At 34.9% G+C, this 18,855-nt stretch overlaps 2 protein-coding genes across 3 annotated transcripts in view; one reads left to right on the forward strand and one right to left on the reverse strand.

Moving 5' to 3' along the window:
* LOC149794165 (protein KTI12 homolog) overlaps positions 1–18,855 on the forward strand; it is a 145,258-nt gene that overhangs the window by 55,274 nt on the left and 71,129 nt on the right. The window lies entirely within an intron of this gene.
* The window catches only part of LOC149794166 (deoxyuridine 5'-triphosphate nucleotidohydrolase-like), a 42,694-nt gene that overhangs the window by 5,776 nt on the left and 18,063 nt on the right, over positions 1–18,855 (reverse strand). For both annotated transcript variants that reach the window (XR_016422973.1, XM_089968266.1), the window contains exon 5: positions 7,921–7,991. Coding sequence is in view for 1 of the 2 variants with exons in the window: in XM_089968266.1 (XP_089824392.1) it covers positions 7,921–7,991 (71 nt within the window). In the remaining variant the exon portion in view is untranslated. The remainder of the gene's footprint in view (positions 1–7,920; positions 7,992–18,855) is intronic.

An 18,855-nucleotide genomic window follows, 5' to 3' on the forward strand; every position in this document is an offset into this window, starting at 1 on the left:
ATCATTTACTGCTGGGAAACATCCATTTAAAAGTCCAGAAGTGTGATTCTAGACCGATGCAGCAACAGTAACCATCATGTTCAGCCGAAAAGTTAGTTAAGTTTACTTGAACCTTAATTACATCCAGTACATTTTCACAGAGTGCAATTCCGATCCCCCACCCCCATTTTAATGTGGACCTTGGACAATGGCAAGAATCTTTCCCGCTACGTTACGTACTCAAATCAACACATGATATCCACTAAATGTAGTTGTCCTTTCTGCTTTTCTTCTCCTATAATCTCAATATTCCATTCTATTCTTCTGTACTATTAACTTTTTAAGGGCTTTAAAGTCCCTTTCATCCTGACCTGTCGCTTGTTCAAGTTTTGAATATAAAAAAATGTACAGTACAAAGCATCTGAGGTAGTCCAGAAAAGTTAGTCTGGTTCCCTGACCAATTCCAATGAATCTAAGATGAAACCCAGATCTGAATCAGACTAGCCAGCATCCAGATTTTAACAGAATCACATTTCCATAATTTGTGCTTTTATTCTTTAAAGTTGTATTTTAAAGGTAATTCCAGTAAGACTTTAGACAAATTCATAAGGGTTGACAGGTCTTGATCACGCAGATGTTTTGCATGAAAATATATATGCAGCTGAAAGCATCAAAGGTACTCATGCATACTTAACCTGGTTCCCCAACTAACTCCATTGAATGTATTATGCCAATTAACACTAAAATGTATGCTACAGATATACTGTGAAAAGCTGACATTTAGTGTCAATTCAATTAACATACTCAATACCAGCATAAAAGATGAAAATGGAAAAATGTTATAATAATAATAATAATAATAATGAGGACTTTGTATAGCGCCTAATCTTTAAAAGCTCTAAGCACTTTACAACATTAGACAACATTTATAAGATAAAAAACATATAATGATATGATTACAAAAACAAACACCATGAAATTAGAAAACATTAAAAAACATGCTGAGAATATTTAAGGTAGGAAACATTATTAGGTCTTTAAGTTGTTCTTGCAGTCGAAATAAGTGAGTTTTGAGAGCCCTCTTGAATGTGATCACTGTGTCTTTGTGTCTAAGTTCAGTGGGCAATTCATTCCATGTTGCTGGGCCCTGGTATGCAAAAAGAACGCTGTCCATATAACATTGTTTTCATAGTGGGAATAATGAGTATACGATTGTCAGAAGAGGAGCATAAGTATCTTGCTGGTGTGTACACATGGGTGAGGTCAGATAGGTAATTTGGACTACAGTCTGACAGTGAAATGTAGCACAGAGAACAAATTTTGTGTTTGATTCTGGATATAATTGATAGCCAGTGTAGGGTACAGAGCAGCAGGGAGGTGTGCTCTGATCGTGGTACCCTAAGTATGATCTGAGCAGCTGTGTTTTGAACTTTTTGAAGTTTCTGGAGCAAATATTGAGATGAACCAGACAGAATTGAGTTACAACAGTCCAGTCTTGAAAGTACTAATGAACACAAGTGTTTTAGTGGCATCAACTGAAAGATACTTGCGAACTGAGCTGATGCGTCTCAGCTCAAGATATGCAGCCTTGCATATGTTCATGACATGTTGGTGCAATGTGAGACTACTGTCCAGAGTAACACCTAGGTTTTGTACTGATTGTGTGAATTTAATGTTGGTGCTGCTGATATTTATTGTTTGAGGTAAAGAATGTGAATGAGAAAAGTCTTTGTGTTGTGATCAGAATGACCTCAGTTTTATCATCATTCATCTGCAGCTTGTTTCATGTCATCCATGATTTCACATCAGAAATGCACCTCTCCACACCTTGGATGGTAGCATCAACTTCAGTTGGGTGGCTAGATTTGTATATTTGGGTGTCATCAGCGTACAATTGGTGAGACACTGGATGATGATCTATGACACTTGAGAGCGACTGAGTGTACAGAATGAAGAGAACAGGTCCAAGAACATACCCCTGTGGAACACCACAACACAGATCAACTGGGCTGGAGTGTATTCCATTTGCAGATACAATTTGTGTCCTGTTGACCAAGTAGGACTCAAACCACAGTAAGACTATCATGAATGCCAAATACATGCTGGTGACGGTGAAGTAATATATCATGGTCTATTGTGTCAAATGCTGCAGACAAATCAAGGAGGGTGAGGACTGTAATCTTTCCGCTATCCAATGCAGAAAGAATGTCATCAACTACTTTTAGAAGAGTAGTTTCAGTACTGTGGCAAGGGCGATATGCAGATTGTACATTGCTAAAAAGACTGTTTGAATTTAGATGAGATACAACAACCTTTTCTAAGATTTTTTGTATGAATATGGGAGATTAGAAACTGGGCGGTAGTTCTTTAAATCGTTATGGTCTAGTGTTGGTTTCTTCAGCAGAGGCTTTACAATGGCAGTTTTGAAAAATGATGGGAATTCCACGGATGAGAGAGGTATTAATAATATCAGTTAGTGAAGGCAATACTGGATCTAAGCACTCAAGCAGTAGTGATGTTGGAATTGGATCAAGTTCACATGACTTTGGTGCACCCTTCATCACAACTGTACATACGAAATCCATAGAGACAGGTTCAAATGCTGCTAACGGTTGCCGCTCAAATTCTGTATCCCAACTGTATGGTGATGACGAGTCAACTGAAATTGTGGTGTCAAGCTTATCTCTAATGGTTTGTACTTTGTCACGGAAGAAATTTGCAAACATGTCCGGAAGGTCGACTGGAGAAAAGGTAGTTGGAAGTGGTGTAGATTTGTTCCTTGACATTAGCTTGTTAGTAATCTTGAAGAGCTCTTTGCAGCTGGAACTTTTCATGATCTTAGTAGTGTAGTGGGCTGATTTCGCTGCATGGACTATATTTGTGACATTCTTCTTAGAGGCTTCATAGATTTGCTACTGAATAGCAAGTCTGGTGGAAAGCCAAAGCCTCTCAGCTTTACGGTGGTCTCTTTTAGCAGTGCAAAGCTGGTCCCTAACACTGCTATGCCATGGAGAACAATTTTGATACCATGGAGAACACTTTTGACAGTAATATCCATACATGCCAACCCCTGACGAGGAAAAAGTGTAATCCAAGTGGACAAAAAGAGGAATCCAAGCAGAAAAAAAGAGGAATCCACATATAACATGCTAAAAATTCAATAAACAATGAATTATTTGCCCGTCTCGTCTTTTAACATCCGTTACTGCTTCAAGTTTTCATATGTAGCACTTTAGCTTTAGAAAGAAACAGATTTTTATGTTGCATTTTAAATCACTTTGTACCAGCTGAGACCATGAATGTCTTGCACACCAGTAGAGCACAAAGTACTGGGTTACTGAGCCTGGATCTGAATTCACTTTTATGTTTGTTAACAATACTGAACAATCTCTCAGTCAGCATTAAAATGGTAAAGAACCAATATTCCTTTCATAACCTGACAAAGAAGAGGAAATTTATATCTTCCAGTCAATGTGTCTTTTAGCTGGGAAATAAAATGTCATTGCACATCAACACTATCTGCATTAAGTATATTGTCAAGTAGAATCCCAACTTTAGACTTCAGGAATTCTCCTTCCAGATGATCCAAGGTAGACAAGGATGGTAATAGAAAGGGATATCTCTTGACAAAGAATCTAACACTTTTGAAGCTTATTGACTGTCTCTCATTTACATCAGCAACCGAAGCATCTAAAAGCACTTCATCTCCATACGGGAATTTCTGGAGCATGTAATCACAGGCTGTAGCATAATAATCTCTAACATTATCATAAAACACCTTCACAGCTAGAGTAGAACTGTGTTCTTTGAATTATCTTGCTTCTGCAGCAATAGCAAGATCTTCATTATCTTTCTATTAAGAACTCAGTAAATAACACCTCTGCATTTATAACATTCATGTCCGCACTTTAGTTCTGCTGTAGATAAGAAGTTACCTTAGTACTGGAGTTCGTAAGACGAGCTAATTCGATGTGTTTCTTTGTTTTCACATGTTTCTCCACATAAAATTTACCAACACGCCCAATATTAAAATCATTTCCACACAGACTGCAATGAGCATGATGCTGCCCTAGAATACAGGAACTGGTATCGTTGCTTAAAACTGACCTGTCATACATGTACTATATAGTACATGTACGACAGTTCAATTTTAAGCAAAGATATGACCCCCTGTGCCCGAGAATGGAACGCTGTATTATGCCATTCATGTATTAATCTTCGAAGGATTCGTTTTTTTGTTGTCTTTTTCTGATCTACCTGTGAAATTCTTTGAAAAAATATATGTGCTGTAACACAAACATTGACTAGAATACATCTGAAGACTTTTAGCACCAAATAGTAAAATTATTTCCACACGGCATGCAATAGATGTCATGTGATGCTGCCCTCGTGTCCTCATCTTTGGAGGATTGTTTTCTTTTTTTGTTTCGCTTATTTTTGGCCATTTTCTAATCCATCTGTGAAGTTAACTGAAAGGAGATATTTTTGCTCTCATACAAGCATTAACTAAAATAAATGATACTTTTTAGCCCCAAATACCTACAGACTGGTTCTGTACTAAATATAAATTAGCAAAAAAATCTGCGAGTAAAGATTAAAAATTAGAAAACCAGTCTGTTCTCTCCTCACTAAGCCATACAGCTGCTATAAATACAATACGAGGTCGAAAGTTTGAAAGTAGAACCAGCACGTTTCTTGGAAATAGGATAGTTGCTATAAATAGAACATAATACTGTTAGGAAAGTATTGTAGTTACGCAGAAGCCGTCTTTCCTAAAATAGTCTGTGGGATTAATGGGATGTTAATAAAAACGAGAAAACAAACAATTGATTTTTCTTTTGGAAGGTGGATATATTGAAAAATTGTAATCCATATACGTTTACGCATAAGGCATAATTTAGTGAAGAAAAAAAAAACGTAATGATTATGCCAAAAGCGTAATGGTTGGCATGTTGGAGAGATTTCTTTCGGCAAGTTAATCCAAAGTAATTTATCTCTGAAATGATCATGTAAGAAATCCACCAACAATTTTCATTTTCTAGCTCACAAAATCTTGGACATTTTTGAATCTGTGCTTAAAGTGCAAGTTGCCTTTTACTTCATCATAGTAGTGTTTAATTAAGTGTTACGGGCTTTGTACAATCTCAAAGGAGCACTTTTTTTTAATGATATATATTAAAATTTCCCAATCCACTACTTCGAATATCACTGCAGGAATAGACACAAAACCAGAATAGCCTCTAAAAGGGACAGATGCTCTACTGGATAAAAAAAATTCCAGGAATTCAAGATAATACCATTTCCTTAAAACTGAAGAGTGCTGAAACCATCTCTGATATTCTTCAGTGTTAACAAGATTTTCAAATAAACTGCTGAGGTGGACACATTTTTGATGTCAGATTAGCACAATTTTTATTTAGGACCAACCAGAATCGATGAGAAGTCTTCTAAAAACTCCACATCATTAGGACTTTCACTTCAGGAGGATTCAAGATGGCCAATGTGGTGGGCATGTTGGACAATCTAGATACATGATCAAAACCATATGATATGACCCAGCTGATCTGAAGAAATAGCAAGATTTTCACGATTGCCGCATGTCTGGTGTCAGTTGATGCACCCCATTTTATCCAATTTAAATTATCATATTTTTATTTTGGGAAAATGCATAAACATTTTTGACCTTAAAAAGGTATAAATTTTTATTAATTTTAAGGATTTGTATTCCAGTCGATAAATTCAAGGAGTTTCTCACCAAATTCAAATACTTTAAAGAAAAAAAAAAAACAACAATTCATGTAGAATTTCAATGCCACTCCTCAAATTCAACACCTTTTCAAGGTCATATGCATATGAAAAATGCCTTACGTTTAAAGCTTGTAGGCTACCAAACATCACTAATGGCACATGTTTGAAAATAAAATGATAGGAAAGTTTGTTACTATCTCAAAATGGAAATAGAACAATCCCAACGTTAACAGTTTCATACAGATGTGCTTTTTGTGGCAAATGAATTTAAGCCAGAATGTCAGATTCTGTTATTGAAACTACAATAAGAGTTTCAAATTTGCCAAATCTTTAAATATGGTGGAATCTGGAGATAAACACAAAGTTAACACACAGCACATCAAGCTTACTGTGAAATGCAGTCAATAGTATTTTTTAACATCTTATTTGGAAAGACTATCTTTTCTTGACCTTTCACTTTCTAGTAACCCCTAATGGAATGAGATGATCCCACATAATGAACATAATCACAATACTGCCACTATGGTACAAATTTAAAAGTTCTGCAACTAAGAAAAAAAAATATGCAAAAATAACTTAATGATAATCCTTCAAAATTAATTTAAAATTTAATACCTTAAAAAACAAGATAAAAAGTACAAAATGTAACATTCTTAAAATATTGGTCATAACTTGCACAAACTGCATTCCGAAGTCAAAGTCAGATTTTCTCTGGTGGTTTTGTAATAGAGTTCAGAAATATATAAATAAATTTCTGTCTCAAAGAATGTAATTCGATACACTTTACAAGAAAATGCTCCACTCTCATTTGACAGAAACAAGGTATGCAAAAGTCAGATGTGTGTGATTGGCAAATCAAGATAACAGCATTCATGATAATTGCTTGTGTCTGGTGTCCATAGTGGTTGTGAAAAACATTCTGAGCTAAACAGCAGTTTATAAATGTTAAACTATTCCATAAAGAAGTAGTGAGACTTTTTTTCATGGTTTATTGTTCATGGAAAATGGTCAGCACAAAATTTTGTTAATTGCCAAAGAGTAGGAAGGAAGTGTACAGAATACCATTACCAAGGTTATAACATAGTGAGGCAAGCAGAGCAAGCCAATCTAATGGTGAAACTCACTACAAGTCAATGGTCTTTACCATCGATCAGTCATGAATTCACATCATGATGTGACTTCTGTTTGCAGAGGCATGGCATAAAATGATAATATTACCACAAAAGGAACTGCAGAACTGCCAACCCTGACGAGTCAGTCTCTGTAAGGCAGTTGATTTTTTTTCCGAAAGATTCATCAGTTTTCAGTAAGGTGCAACAAAATGTCAATAACTGCTGGAAAACTTAAGTTTGATGCATCGACTTTATTTACCACTAGTACAGTTGCACAAACTCTAGTTCAAAACCCTATGCAGTTCAAGGACTTGTTGCTATCTTTCAACTTGACATAATAAATTCTTTTCCATTTCACATGATGTAGGCAATCATATCTCCCACCACAAGATGTACTCAAATTGGCATGTGATGTCCAATATATGTAGTTGTGTCCTTGGCAGCGTTTATTCACAAGAATCTGAATACTCCATTTTATTCTTCTGTGTTGATTATTAACGTTTCTACAAGCTTATTTTCCCTTCTGATTTAAACATGCATTTCTGGATGCAATTTTTAAAAATGCTATTATCAACAGTTTGATAATGCAGACACTTCGCATGAACAAATAGGTGCAGTTTCAATAGTATGGAGTGCTGCTGTAAAGTTAGTCCGGTTTCCTAATAAAACACTGATGAACCAATTATCCAAATTTTTTGGCAACAATAATTTTTATTAGTTTTTGTTAGTATGACTAAGTCTGTATTTTAAGGGTAATTTTTATAAGGCTTACAGCAAAATCGTAAGAGTCTGGTTTTATATTACAACATTGAAATTTCAGTTGTATACATCTCATGCAGATGTGACTTTCAAAAACTTCAGCACATACTGTATGCTTGACAATGCAGCGTTGCATCTTCATGCACCAAGGACAATTCTCCCAAACAAAAGTGACACTGCTCCCAAAATATAACATATCACTATAGTTTTAAAGGTACAAAGTATATCCTCATCACAGCTCAGTGAAGGTGCAATGCTGGTAATGTAAAAGATCTTCCTATTTAAATGAGAAACAAAAGAGCAATGACTAGGTTATAATTACCTTGCATTCTTGGAGGTCTGGAAGATATATCCTTTCACAGATCAGTTGAGCAATTCTGTCTCCTTTCTTTACTAAAATAAGAGAACCATAATACATTTTGGGATGTCTACATGTACATAAACATACAATATTTGGTCTTGGTAACAAAATGTTCTATGACCACCCAATGTGTCGTGGTAAGCCTAATATCACATTTAAAACTATCAGCTCACTAAATGACTGCTAATTACCATACTTTTCTTCAGAAAAAGTGCATGAATGGATAAACTCTACACAGTAAAGGGCGTAAAACTAAAACCATATACATTTATCTGTTGCCACACAGGTACTACTGGATATAAACAGAGATGTCAACAGACCGCATTTTAATAGTGATTAGAAATAATAAACAGAAAACATGCTGAAAATGTATTTATCATCAACACTCACTTCAACTCTCTAAATGTCAAATGATCGTGAACTCCACAAATTATGCAACGAGTGCAATCTGAGCGATGTATTGCATATCAAATTCTTCTTTACAAATTTGTAGAGCAGTGTTGATTTGTCCTTTTCTGACTGGACATGTTCTGCAGTTTAAAAAGACTCACTGGCTCCTAGAACTTTCATCCACAAGTCAAACCAAAGAAGCATGTTTTGCTTAATATCTGCAGCCATTTTCTTTAAGGTATAGATTGGTTTGCAAAGTAACTTGTTTATCAATATATGAATCTGCACAATTTCAAAGTAAAGAAACCCATGTGTTTTCTAGGAAATGGGTCAGTTGCAATATATAGACAATTAGGAAACTATATGTAGATCTATGGTGGACAAATTAGCTCTTGCACTATCCTTATGCAGCAGTATTTTTTTAATATAGAATAATGTAAAAATTTTATTAGTGGAATTAAAAAGATGATAATATAAACAACAAACACAACTTTTTATTGCTTTATTTTTTGTATTTTTTATTTTTAATGTACCAGAAAAGTGGAATCCATACATGCCAACCCTGCAGAAGGCATGCACATAATTATAGCTACAGTAAAACCTGTCATGAGCGACCACCTGTCATTTCCAACCACAATCGTAATGCACGGATCGATTTTACTATATAAACGCTCTGTTATGAACGACCACCTGCTGAACGCGACCAGCGACCGCGATTTCTTGGCAAAATATGCATTTTGACACTGCTATGAACGACCACATCGCCAAAAAATCAAAACAGATTGACACCACTGACCTTAACTTAATCCTTTGTAACACTAGAGCTCGGGATAAATGTAGTATGCAAACAAAGTGCACATTAAATAACACTATAGTTGAACAACCATATATCTGGATAAACACCTCTAACCATCATTTAATCCTTTGTAACAAAAACTGCATAAATAGCAAAGTATTTAAAAATAATTTGTCTTGCTACAGTACCAGTTTTGTGAAATTTACAACTCCAGCGTACGGTGTCATTTGTAAACTGCAGTAAACCAGACTAAAGTACATGTCACTAACTGCCATTGTAGTGCTGAAGTCATGTGAATAGCCAGTAAGAGTAACATCAAAGGGAGTAATGATGGATATACGCAGACAATTTAGAGGTTTGTATTTTTTCTTTATCTTTATGAAAACTCACAAAACGCCGGTAGTCCTTATGTCCAAGTGAGAAATCGTTTGAAAGGGCTTCAGTGTTGGTTTGAGTACGTAGTTTGCTTTCCAGTTAATCCATAATGCCTGGAGGGTGAATGAGCTCACTGTCTTTAATACTAGTAAGTGAGAATCATTTCCGGATTTTTTTTTGAATTATTTTTTTTTCTTTTGTTAGTGTTTCACCAAGCCACAATCTGTTTACGTGGGTGCAGATGGTTGGAACATTTGTTTATCGAGCTATAACGCTGTTGATTTAAACTTCGTCTCAGAATAAATGTATTGTTTCTTGATGAGTTAATTATGTCTTTTGGTTTCATTCATTGGTACATAATATATATTTATTCCACAATTCCCCAAAACCGGATCAAAACCGATAGTCTTTATAACGTCAACACTAATAACAACGGCAGAATCTCCGCTGAAAAAAAGAAAAATTTTAACACTGGAAGAAAGGATTAATGTCATTGAAAGAAATGAAAAAGGCGAGACCACTCGCAAAATAGCAGTCAGCTTAAGCGTCGGTAATACGCAAGTTCAAAATGTAATCAAAGACAAGAAGTCCATTAGAAACGAATGGCAGAAAGGTGCACAATCACAGAGGAAATATGCCACGGCACGACAGACAGTTTACGGAGATCTGAACGAGCGAGTATGGGAGTGGTTTTGTGTTGCAAGGAGTAAAAACATACCAGTAAGTGGAAAGTTGATTCCGGAAAAGGCAATAATTGAGATACATGTTCAGACCAAACAGCTGAGTAAAACATGTCAACAAACTAGTATAATGGATTTCTTTTAAAAAAACAAGTGAATAAGTGTATAAAATAAGATATATACATCATATCTAACTGTTCATTTTTTGTACATATTAATGTGATGTTGAAATATAAATTTTATTCTTGTTGTTTGATAGATGTATATCTTTATTATATAAAGATATTTTGAGAGGAATGCATGCAATATTTAACAAGATTCATGAATAAAGGATATGATACATGTACAGTGAGTATGGGTATTATTTATTTTTCAACAATGCTAACTATTGACCCTGAAAACCAGTCCATTTTCACACACCTCTTATGAGAGACCACCTGTCTTGAGACCGCTTTTGGTTGGCAGAAGGGGCGGTCTTTCATAGCAGGTTTTCCTGTATTATAAGTGGCAAAAAAGTAATTTGGGAACAAAAGAGTAAATTTTAAATTACATACCAGAATTACAGCACCTACATTTTTATTACTAACCTGGTTCTACACCTGGTCAAAACTCTTGTTAGAAATCCTTAAAGTTTAGAACCATAATAGAAAAATTATTTATACTCAGGACTTAAATAAACTGGTCTACTTTTGCTGAATGATCATGAATTCTGCAATGACCAGGGTCAGGTGCTCAGAGTGCTGTATTACATTACCCTCATATTCTTCCTTAAAGTTTGTAAACGGCGTTGATTTATCCTTTATCTGTTCTGATATGTTTTGAAATTGGAAAAGAGTACTATCTGAAGTGCACAGATCATTTTCTGTTTTCAATGTACATCTTTCAGTTGTTTAACTGTGATGGTCTTGGAGGTAGTTTTCACTGAAATAGTTTTCACCACCATCTGCATAGCATGTACTTGTGTACAACTGAGCTGCTGGAGCTCTAATGAAATAAAATCCAAAAAGATGTTTCCTCTAGTTGTATGAGCATCAATTTATTGATGGTTTCTGAGATTAATCTGTTTCTTATCAGTGCATGAATATTGTTCTGTGCCAACAACTTCTTTTAGTCTGCTGTCTGAAGGGGCATATGCATAGCCAGCCTGAACAAGTTGGGAAACTTATCTTGCGGTTGTTACTGTTCTGACCTCTTGGGTGCAGTCGGTCTGACCTATTGGGTCTTTCTGTTGACTTAGGGACCAGGGGTATACTAATTCAAACACTAGGTTATATTGTAATCTACTGTTTTTATCCAAAATAGACACCAAGTTCTGTCCACCTGTCCAAATTCTACACTAATATTTATCTAAATTGTTTCTCACTATGTTTGTCCACTCAGAATATCTATTACTCCATTATGTCTATTAGGTATCCCTTCTCTTAACGCCCCATCTTGCATATCTCTGATTCTTATTTCCAACTACATCTTTTCTCTGCTGTCCCTTTTTCTTCCTCTGTCCTGTTTCTGCTTTGTGTCCTTCTGCCTTCTACTCTACACTATATCTTGTATCTATCTATATATACATATCGTGATCCCACACCCTTACGCCACATACAGAATATGATTGGCTAACCATTACTACATAAATGACAACACCTTTCCCCCAGGTCATACCATAACTAAATGGTGATGAAACAGCAGGAATATGGCCCAGTTATCCCGATATGTCATAATGCTAACCCATTTACCCAGATTTGTCGAAGCCTTGCTGTAACCCAAAAATTTACTTGATATGTTCTCACACCCAACTTGCATTAGTTTCTATGATGCTGACTTGCTCACCCCGATTTACCATTGCTTCCCTCACATCCGTCTCTGCAATTCCCATATCCACCCCACATATTATTAGTTAGAAACCTGATACAGGTATTGCTATATATTTTACTTTTTCCCCCCAAACTAAAAATCCCTTTGGTCATAGTGTAATGACTGTAAATGTTAAGACATCTGTAATTATTTTTCAAAGTAAATTTTGCATGAATAATAATTTTTATGTATAATTTCATTGACACCATCAACATTTTTTCCTACCAATCAATTGTAATGGTGCAAAAATTGACTCTGCAGTTGTTAAAGAACTATAATCATGAATCATTAAATGGAAATGATACAAGTATGATAACTCTATAGAGTTCTGTCCACCATAACTATATATCTATAACTCTATGGCCTTCATCCAAGTAACAAAATCAGCAAAAAACTAATAAGTTTTGTAAAATTCAACAAATAATTTAATTTCCTGAAAAACAGTATATTGAGAATAGTCCAAAAAGTTCTATCACCAGAAATAATACTCTGAAAATAACTGTAATGTCGTAAAAGCTAGGTTGTAGTTTCCTTTGATGAAAGCGACCATAAATAAATATCTACACCGCTGCAGTAATCATGCAAACAATATGGAGTAAAAAGGCAATTAGAAATCAAAGTATTGCATACATGCCAACCCCTGGCAAGGAAAAAGTGTAATCCAAGTGGACAAAAAGAGTAATCCGAGTAGAAAAGAGTAATTCACATATAGCATGATAAAAATTCAATGAGCATGTGTACATAATGATTTATTTACCCGTCTGGACTTTTAACATCAATTACTGCTTCAAGTTTTCATACATAACACTTTGAGCTTTAAAAAGCAACATACTCTCATTTTGCATTTCAAAACATTTTGTACCAGCTGAGACTTTAAATGTTTTGCACACCTGTAGAGCACTAAGTGCTTGGTTATTAGAGATCGGATCTAAATTCAGTTTTACTTTTCTTAACAATGCTGATCAATCTCCCACAGCATTAGAATGGTAAAGAACCAATATTCCTTTTACAACCTGACAAAGAAGAGGAAATTTATATCTTCCAGTTACTGGGTCTTTTAGCTGGCAAATAAGAGGAAAAGAATCAACTGTCCCCATGAAGTACATTGTCAGGTAGAGTGCCAATTTGATACTTCAGGAGTTCTCCTTCTAATTTATCAGCAGCCTTTCCTACAGCATGGTGCATCATATGACAGTGACAAGTACAATGATGAAGACGTTTTTCAAAATATAGAATGCAACTCCTTTATGAATTATAGTCATCCCGGATGCAGCATCAGCTGAAACCCCCCATACAGTTCTGCCAATGTATATTTATTCAAAGCATTATCTAGCAACTCAAATATTGTTTTCTCCAGTGGAATCTACTGTTAATTCTGGTAATAAAAGAAGAGCACTCTGACCTTGCCCTTTTCATTGTCAAAGTCTCTTACACAGACTGGGTACAACTTTTTGTCATCATAATCACTACTCCTGTCTGTTGCAATACTAAACGGCTGAATTTGCATGGCTTCTGCAATTTTAAGTGAAGTATCTTCTGCTAAACACCTAACAATATTAGATGATTTTGTTCTTGCACGTGCATATTTTCTGCAACTTTGGAATCGGGAAACATCCGTTTGAACAAAGGACCAATATAGTCTTCTACCGCTAGGGTTAGTCCGTATTCTTTTAAGAACCTGGTACATAACGCCTCTGCATTTATAAAATTCGTTTCCACAATGTAGTTCTGCTGTAAAAAAAAAATCCATAGTACTGGAGTTAGGAGATTGAGCCAATTCAAAGTTTCTTTCTTTTACAACGATGACCAATATTAAAATCCTTTCCACACAACCTGCATGGGTCATGAAGCTGCCCTAGAATGGAACACTGTAATGTGTAATTCATGTATTCATCTCTGAATCGATTTTTCATCTTTTCTAATCCATCTGTGAAATTATTTGAAAAACAGTTTTGCTCTAACACACACATCAACTAGAATAAATATGACTTGACTTTTAGCGCCAAATGTCTACAGATTGGTTCTGTACCAATTATCAATCTAAACAAAGACCTACAAGCAATGATTACAAGTTAGAAAACCAGTCTGTTCTCTCCTAACTAAGCCATACAGCTGCTATAAATAGAAACCAAGGTCAAAACTGTTAGAAAAGTACATTTAAGTGTACGGACAAGCGTACTCTTATATCATAGTTACACAGAAGCATCTTTTCTAGAATATGGTCTGTGGGATTCATGGGATGTTAATAAAAATGAGAAAACAAATTATGAAAAAAAAAAATTGGAGGGGGGATATACTGAAAACACGCAATCTAAATACATTTATGCATAAGGCACAATTTAGTGGAAAAAAGCGTAATGATTACGCCAAAGGCGTAATGGTTGGCATGTATGGTATTGGCATAGCTGCAGGACAAAATTCGCTCATATCCCAAGCCAGATTAAGGGTTTAAAGAATTAACTGGATTGCTGTCACAAAAGAAAAGACAAAACAGGAAATTATAAATAGAGACGCCAAAAACAACCAGTTTGCCATTCTGTGGAAAATTATGATTTTGTGACAATAAAACAAAACTGAAACAGATCGATCATGGTCCTTGCTGATCTATATTCAGAATTTTAGCCTCCATCATGATTCTTTCATGAAATGTTACAGTTAGTGAATACATGCTGGTCATGTACCTTGTCCAATTAAACTTGTGTACCCTTTCATATAGATTACATCTGTAGGATCACTTATATCACCGAGAATGCAGCTATGCAAATCTAACAGAAATGTGATCTGGAAGAATGTGATTTGGTACCAACAATGAATAAAGCAATATTAAATATAAGCAACATTAAGGATGATCTGCACTGGGCATATAAAGTACATTATAGTACAGTCTGGTTATCCAGGTCAACTCAAACCAGCATGTGAATTACAAGTCTTTATTTACTGCTATTTAATTTCATGCTGGAGAAATCAGAAAATATGCACATGCAAAATCATCACAAACAGAATCATAGTAACTGATAACAGTTTACTGCCGTGTTTATTAAAAAAGCTCGTCACTGCTGTGTGATGCATTTATCTTTTAAATTTTGCCTACAAGTGTTGGAACACCTTAAAAATGAAATTTTCTCTTTTTTAACATGCATTTCTTAGGACACAGAAAAAAAATTATTCAAAGATTTACAGCCATTTAAATATGCAAAATTAACAAAACCTTTGTGCATTGTCTCTTGGATATCTCAACTCCAAAACATTTTTTATTAACATCAGCTCTGCCAAAGTTTCACTTTGCTAATCGATGCTGTGAGGATTATTATGCCAAATTTATTGTCTGGAACATAATGCTGTAAGGCCATTACCACCATTGTCAGTAGGGGCTCAGAGTGGCCGAAAGCGCTCTCCGTTACGGACCACTGCCATCTCACCTGTCTGCGTTGGTTCGAGTCTCGAATTCAGCCAATGTGGGTATGTGTGAAAGCTTGCCAGTAGCTTCTCGTGGGTCGGTGGTTCTTTCCAGGGATTTCCTGGGTTCTTCCTCCACCATTAATACTGGCCGCCATGTACAGCCAATCGTGTGCTGAAAAATGGTGTTAAACCTCACAACAACTACTGTCAGTCTGCTAGTTCAGACTGAGCTATTTTGATTAAAAGAATATCCTTTCCTCTTAAATTCTTATTTATTCAATTTATCTTAACCTTTAGAAGGTTAGGTAGTCTAGATAGTTTTGAAGCACATAATCCTTCAATGCAGACTAGTTTAAGATATGAAAACTGCACTCTACTTAACAGCCTGTATTTTAAGTTGGCCTTGGTATTCCATCTGTTCTACTGGCTCCAATAATCTCACATGTTTCAAACATGGTTCCCAGGCTTTTCTAAAGATAAATTTCCAGGGTTTTTCCAGGATGAATTTACTTTTTTCAAGGTTCACATATGACCATTACTTAATGGAATTAAAGAACATTTTAGATTATAAAACATGCATTTTCTAAATCTAAAGATGTTTCTCTTTCAAGACTCCAAAAACACTGAAGTCAAAAAAGACGATCATGTACAAAACCAGAAAATGTATCACACGAAACAAGTTTGATAATATTCCCATAAATTGACATGTGAAGTCATTTCAATGTACAGAATAAAAATTCTAACTTTATTTTTTGCTGCATTATGTTGTGAAGTGAGAACTACATCATGAACATAGATTATGTTTAGTTTCCTTTCAAACCTGTAATTTGAAGAATTCTATAGCAATATATTCATGCATCTCATAGAAAGTAACATTTCCTATTTCAGTATGAAAAAATAAAATAAACTTAAATAACTAGAATATTGCCCTGTAACAAAAAGAGTTTAACCCTGAATTTACCTGTGCCAATAAAATCCCAAACAAGATTTTCAAAACAACGTGATCTCCTGGTTAAAAATCCATCATTTAAAATATTTTCAAAAGGGTTAATTTAAATTTTGACAAAAGACCTTCAAAAATTATATACTGTTGTAAAAACAAGGACTGAATTTTCTGTAAAATCAACTTGTCTTGTAATTCTTTAAACCAGTCCCCAAACATGTATTGATAAAGGAACTCATATTGGTTTTTAATATATACAATGCTGTCGGGCATTTCTGCACACTAAGGTTTCCATCTCCAATACAGAAGCATAACACATACTGAATTCGACTGATTGATGAAAATAAAATACTGCATTGTTCACCACAATATTCTGGACACATGGGATACCACCACTATGGTTTTATGACTCGCAATGTTTTGGCCAATTCTGTGCACAGCTTTGAAAAGATGTTTATCCATCTGGATATAGAAATGAAATACATTACTTTGGACAGTTTCTGTCAGCAGTTCAGTCGACTAATTTGATCAGATATATAGTTTTACAAAATTCAACGTAACAATGCTAATAAATGGCAAGTGATATTAAGCCAAGTAAACTGATCTTGTAAATTTTTAAAAGTAAAATTCAATATTTTTATAATAAAAAAAGTAAGCTATTATGTGGAAGAGAAACAACAATGAATAGGGTGTAGTGTATTTACATCTTGTTTATGGGGAAAAATTATCAAAGAATTCAGAAACAGACTACAGGCTGGGAAATTTTGTGAGAAACCCATTCTAGTGGCAAGCTGACATGTTGGGAAGCAGACATTTTGTATGTGTGGGACAATTTCTTGCAAAACTGGAAGCTTGGATCAAGATGCATAATTTTTGTTAAGGAATACATTTCCATCTTTAATAAAATGTATTTATTTGTACAATTCTAACAGATACATAGTAAATAGGATATTCTGGGTTACAGGTTCAAGAAGGTCATGGAGTGGATCTTCATACCGACATCTAGAAATCACATTTTCATATGCATTTAGAGTCGAAATGTGGGATAGTTTTGTATACTTTATGAGTATCATGTTTCTTAATAACAGTATGATCTTTCTTTTTGATATAAAATTAATTTTTGGCAACAAATAACACGTGATCCAATCGTTACAGAAATGACGTATCATTGTGCAGAATTGGCCGATATGGTGGTAACACAAGGGACGACAATTTTTTATTTAAGCTCCGAGATTTAATTTGGACTACAAATTTGGCTTAAAATTATTAGCAGTCCATTTTCTAATCTGAGTTTTCTCAGAATATCCCCACTCCATTTTTCATATTTGGACATTTAGGTTTGGGTGTTAGGTCACTGCAACGGCATATTGAAAATTGGGATTTTGCCGCCAACTTGCATTAGCAATACATGGTAGTCGCTTACCTGCTAGCCTAGAAAATTTAAACTTTTGTTATATCGACTTATACCTGCATGAAATCGATAGGAAAATTATTTATTTTCTCAGAAATGGCAAGTATTATAATCATTATGTTGTTAATACAGTCAAACAAGATGAAACTATGGCGTAGATGAAACCTGACCCAGTACTTGCCATATGCATTACTAGCTACATGACTTCATAAAATTTCAAATTAGGACATCAAAATTTACAAGTCACGTGATATCAACAACAAACTCCTTTATAATGTTGTTGTACAGAAATTCAATTATATTAAATTAAAGTCAGACACTTTTTGTAAAAACCAATAATCTGACCAGTCTGATTTATTGAGCACACATTACATGTCAACATGATAGTCACTTGATACAACAATATTCCAACAGTTATTCTTGGAACATATAAATATGAAGAATTTTGTGTTCTTTCATTTTTGTATTCTTATTACAACCAGTATACGACTTTCATTTAGTATTTTTTTATATTATTTTCTCTAGAATATTTGAAAAGGTGGGTTGTTAGATTTGTGTACAGTACTTGTGTGACTAGCAATGTAAATTGCAAGCACCAGGTCACATTTCCTCAACGATGTGGTTTTATCTTGTCTTTCAGCAGATTAAAGATATAACAATTTTAATACTCACAATTTTGGAGAAAATAATTTTCATACCAATTTCATGCATGTATCACTTGATCTAGGCAAGTTTAAAGTTTGCTAGGCCATCCGGTAAGTGGCTATGCTTTGCTACCACAGTGTTGGCCTCTTGTGATGCTGGATTGGTTGTCATAACTTCCATGTAAGGAAGGATACGGATATCGAGCTGACTTTGAATATAAAAAGTCGACTAGACAAATCTAATCCACTGGTCGTTTGGAATGACTCATAATATATGTTTACTGCAAGTAACCAAATAATCCATACTGCACCCTCCAAATATTCTGGTTAGAACTCGATAAATTGAGTTTAGTTATGACTCAATTACGCGATTGTCTCGGGCATCAAATGGTGACTGAAAATCACCCCCC

The sequence above is a fragment of the Sinohyriopsis cumingii genome, chromosome 8 (genome assembly GCF_028554795.1).
Source record: "Sinohyriopsis cumingii isolate HCF-2022 chromosome 8, ASM2855479v2, whole genome shotgun sequence".
Lineage (NCBI taxonomy): Eukaryota > Metazoa > Mollusca > Bivalvia > Unionida > Unionidae > Sinohyriopsis > Sinohyriopsis cumingii.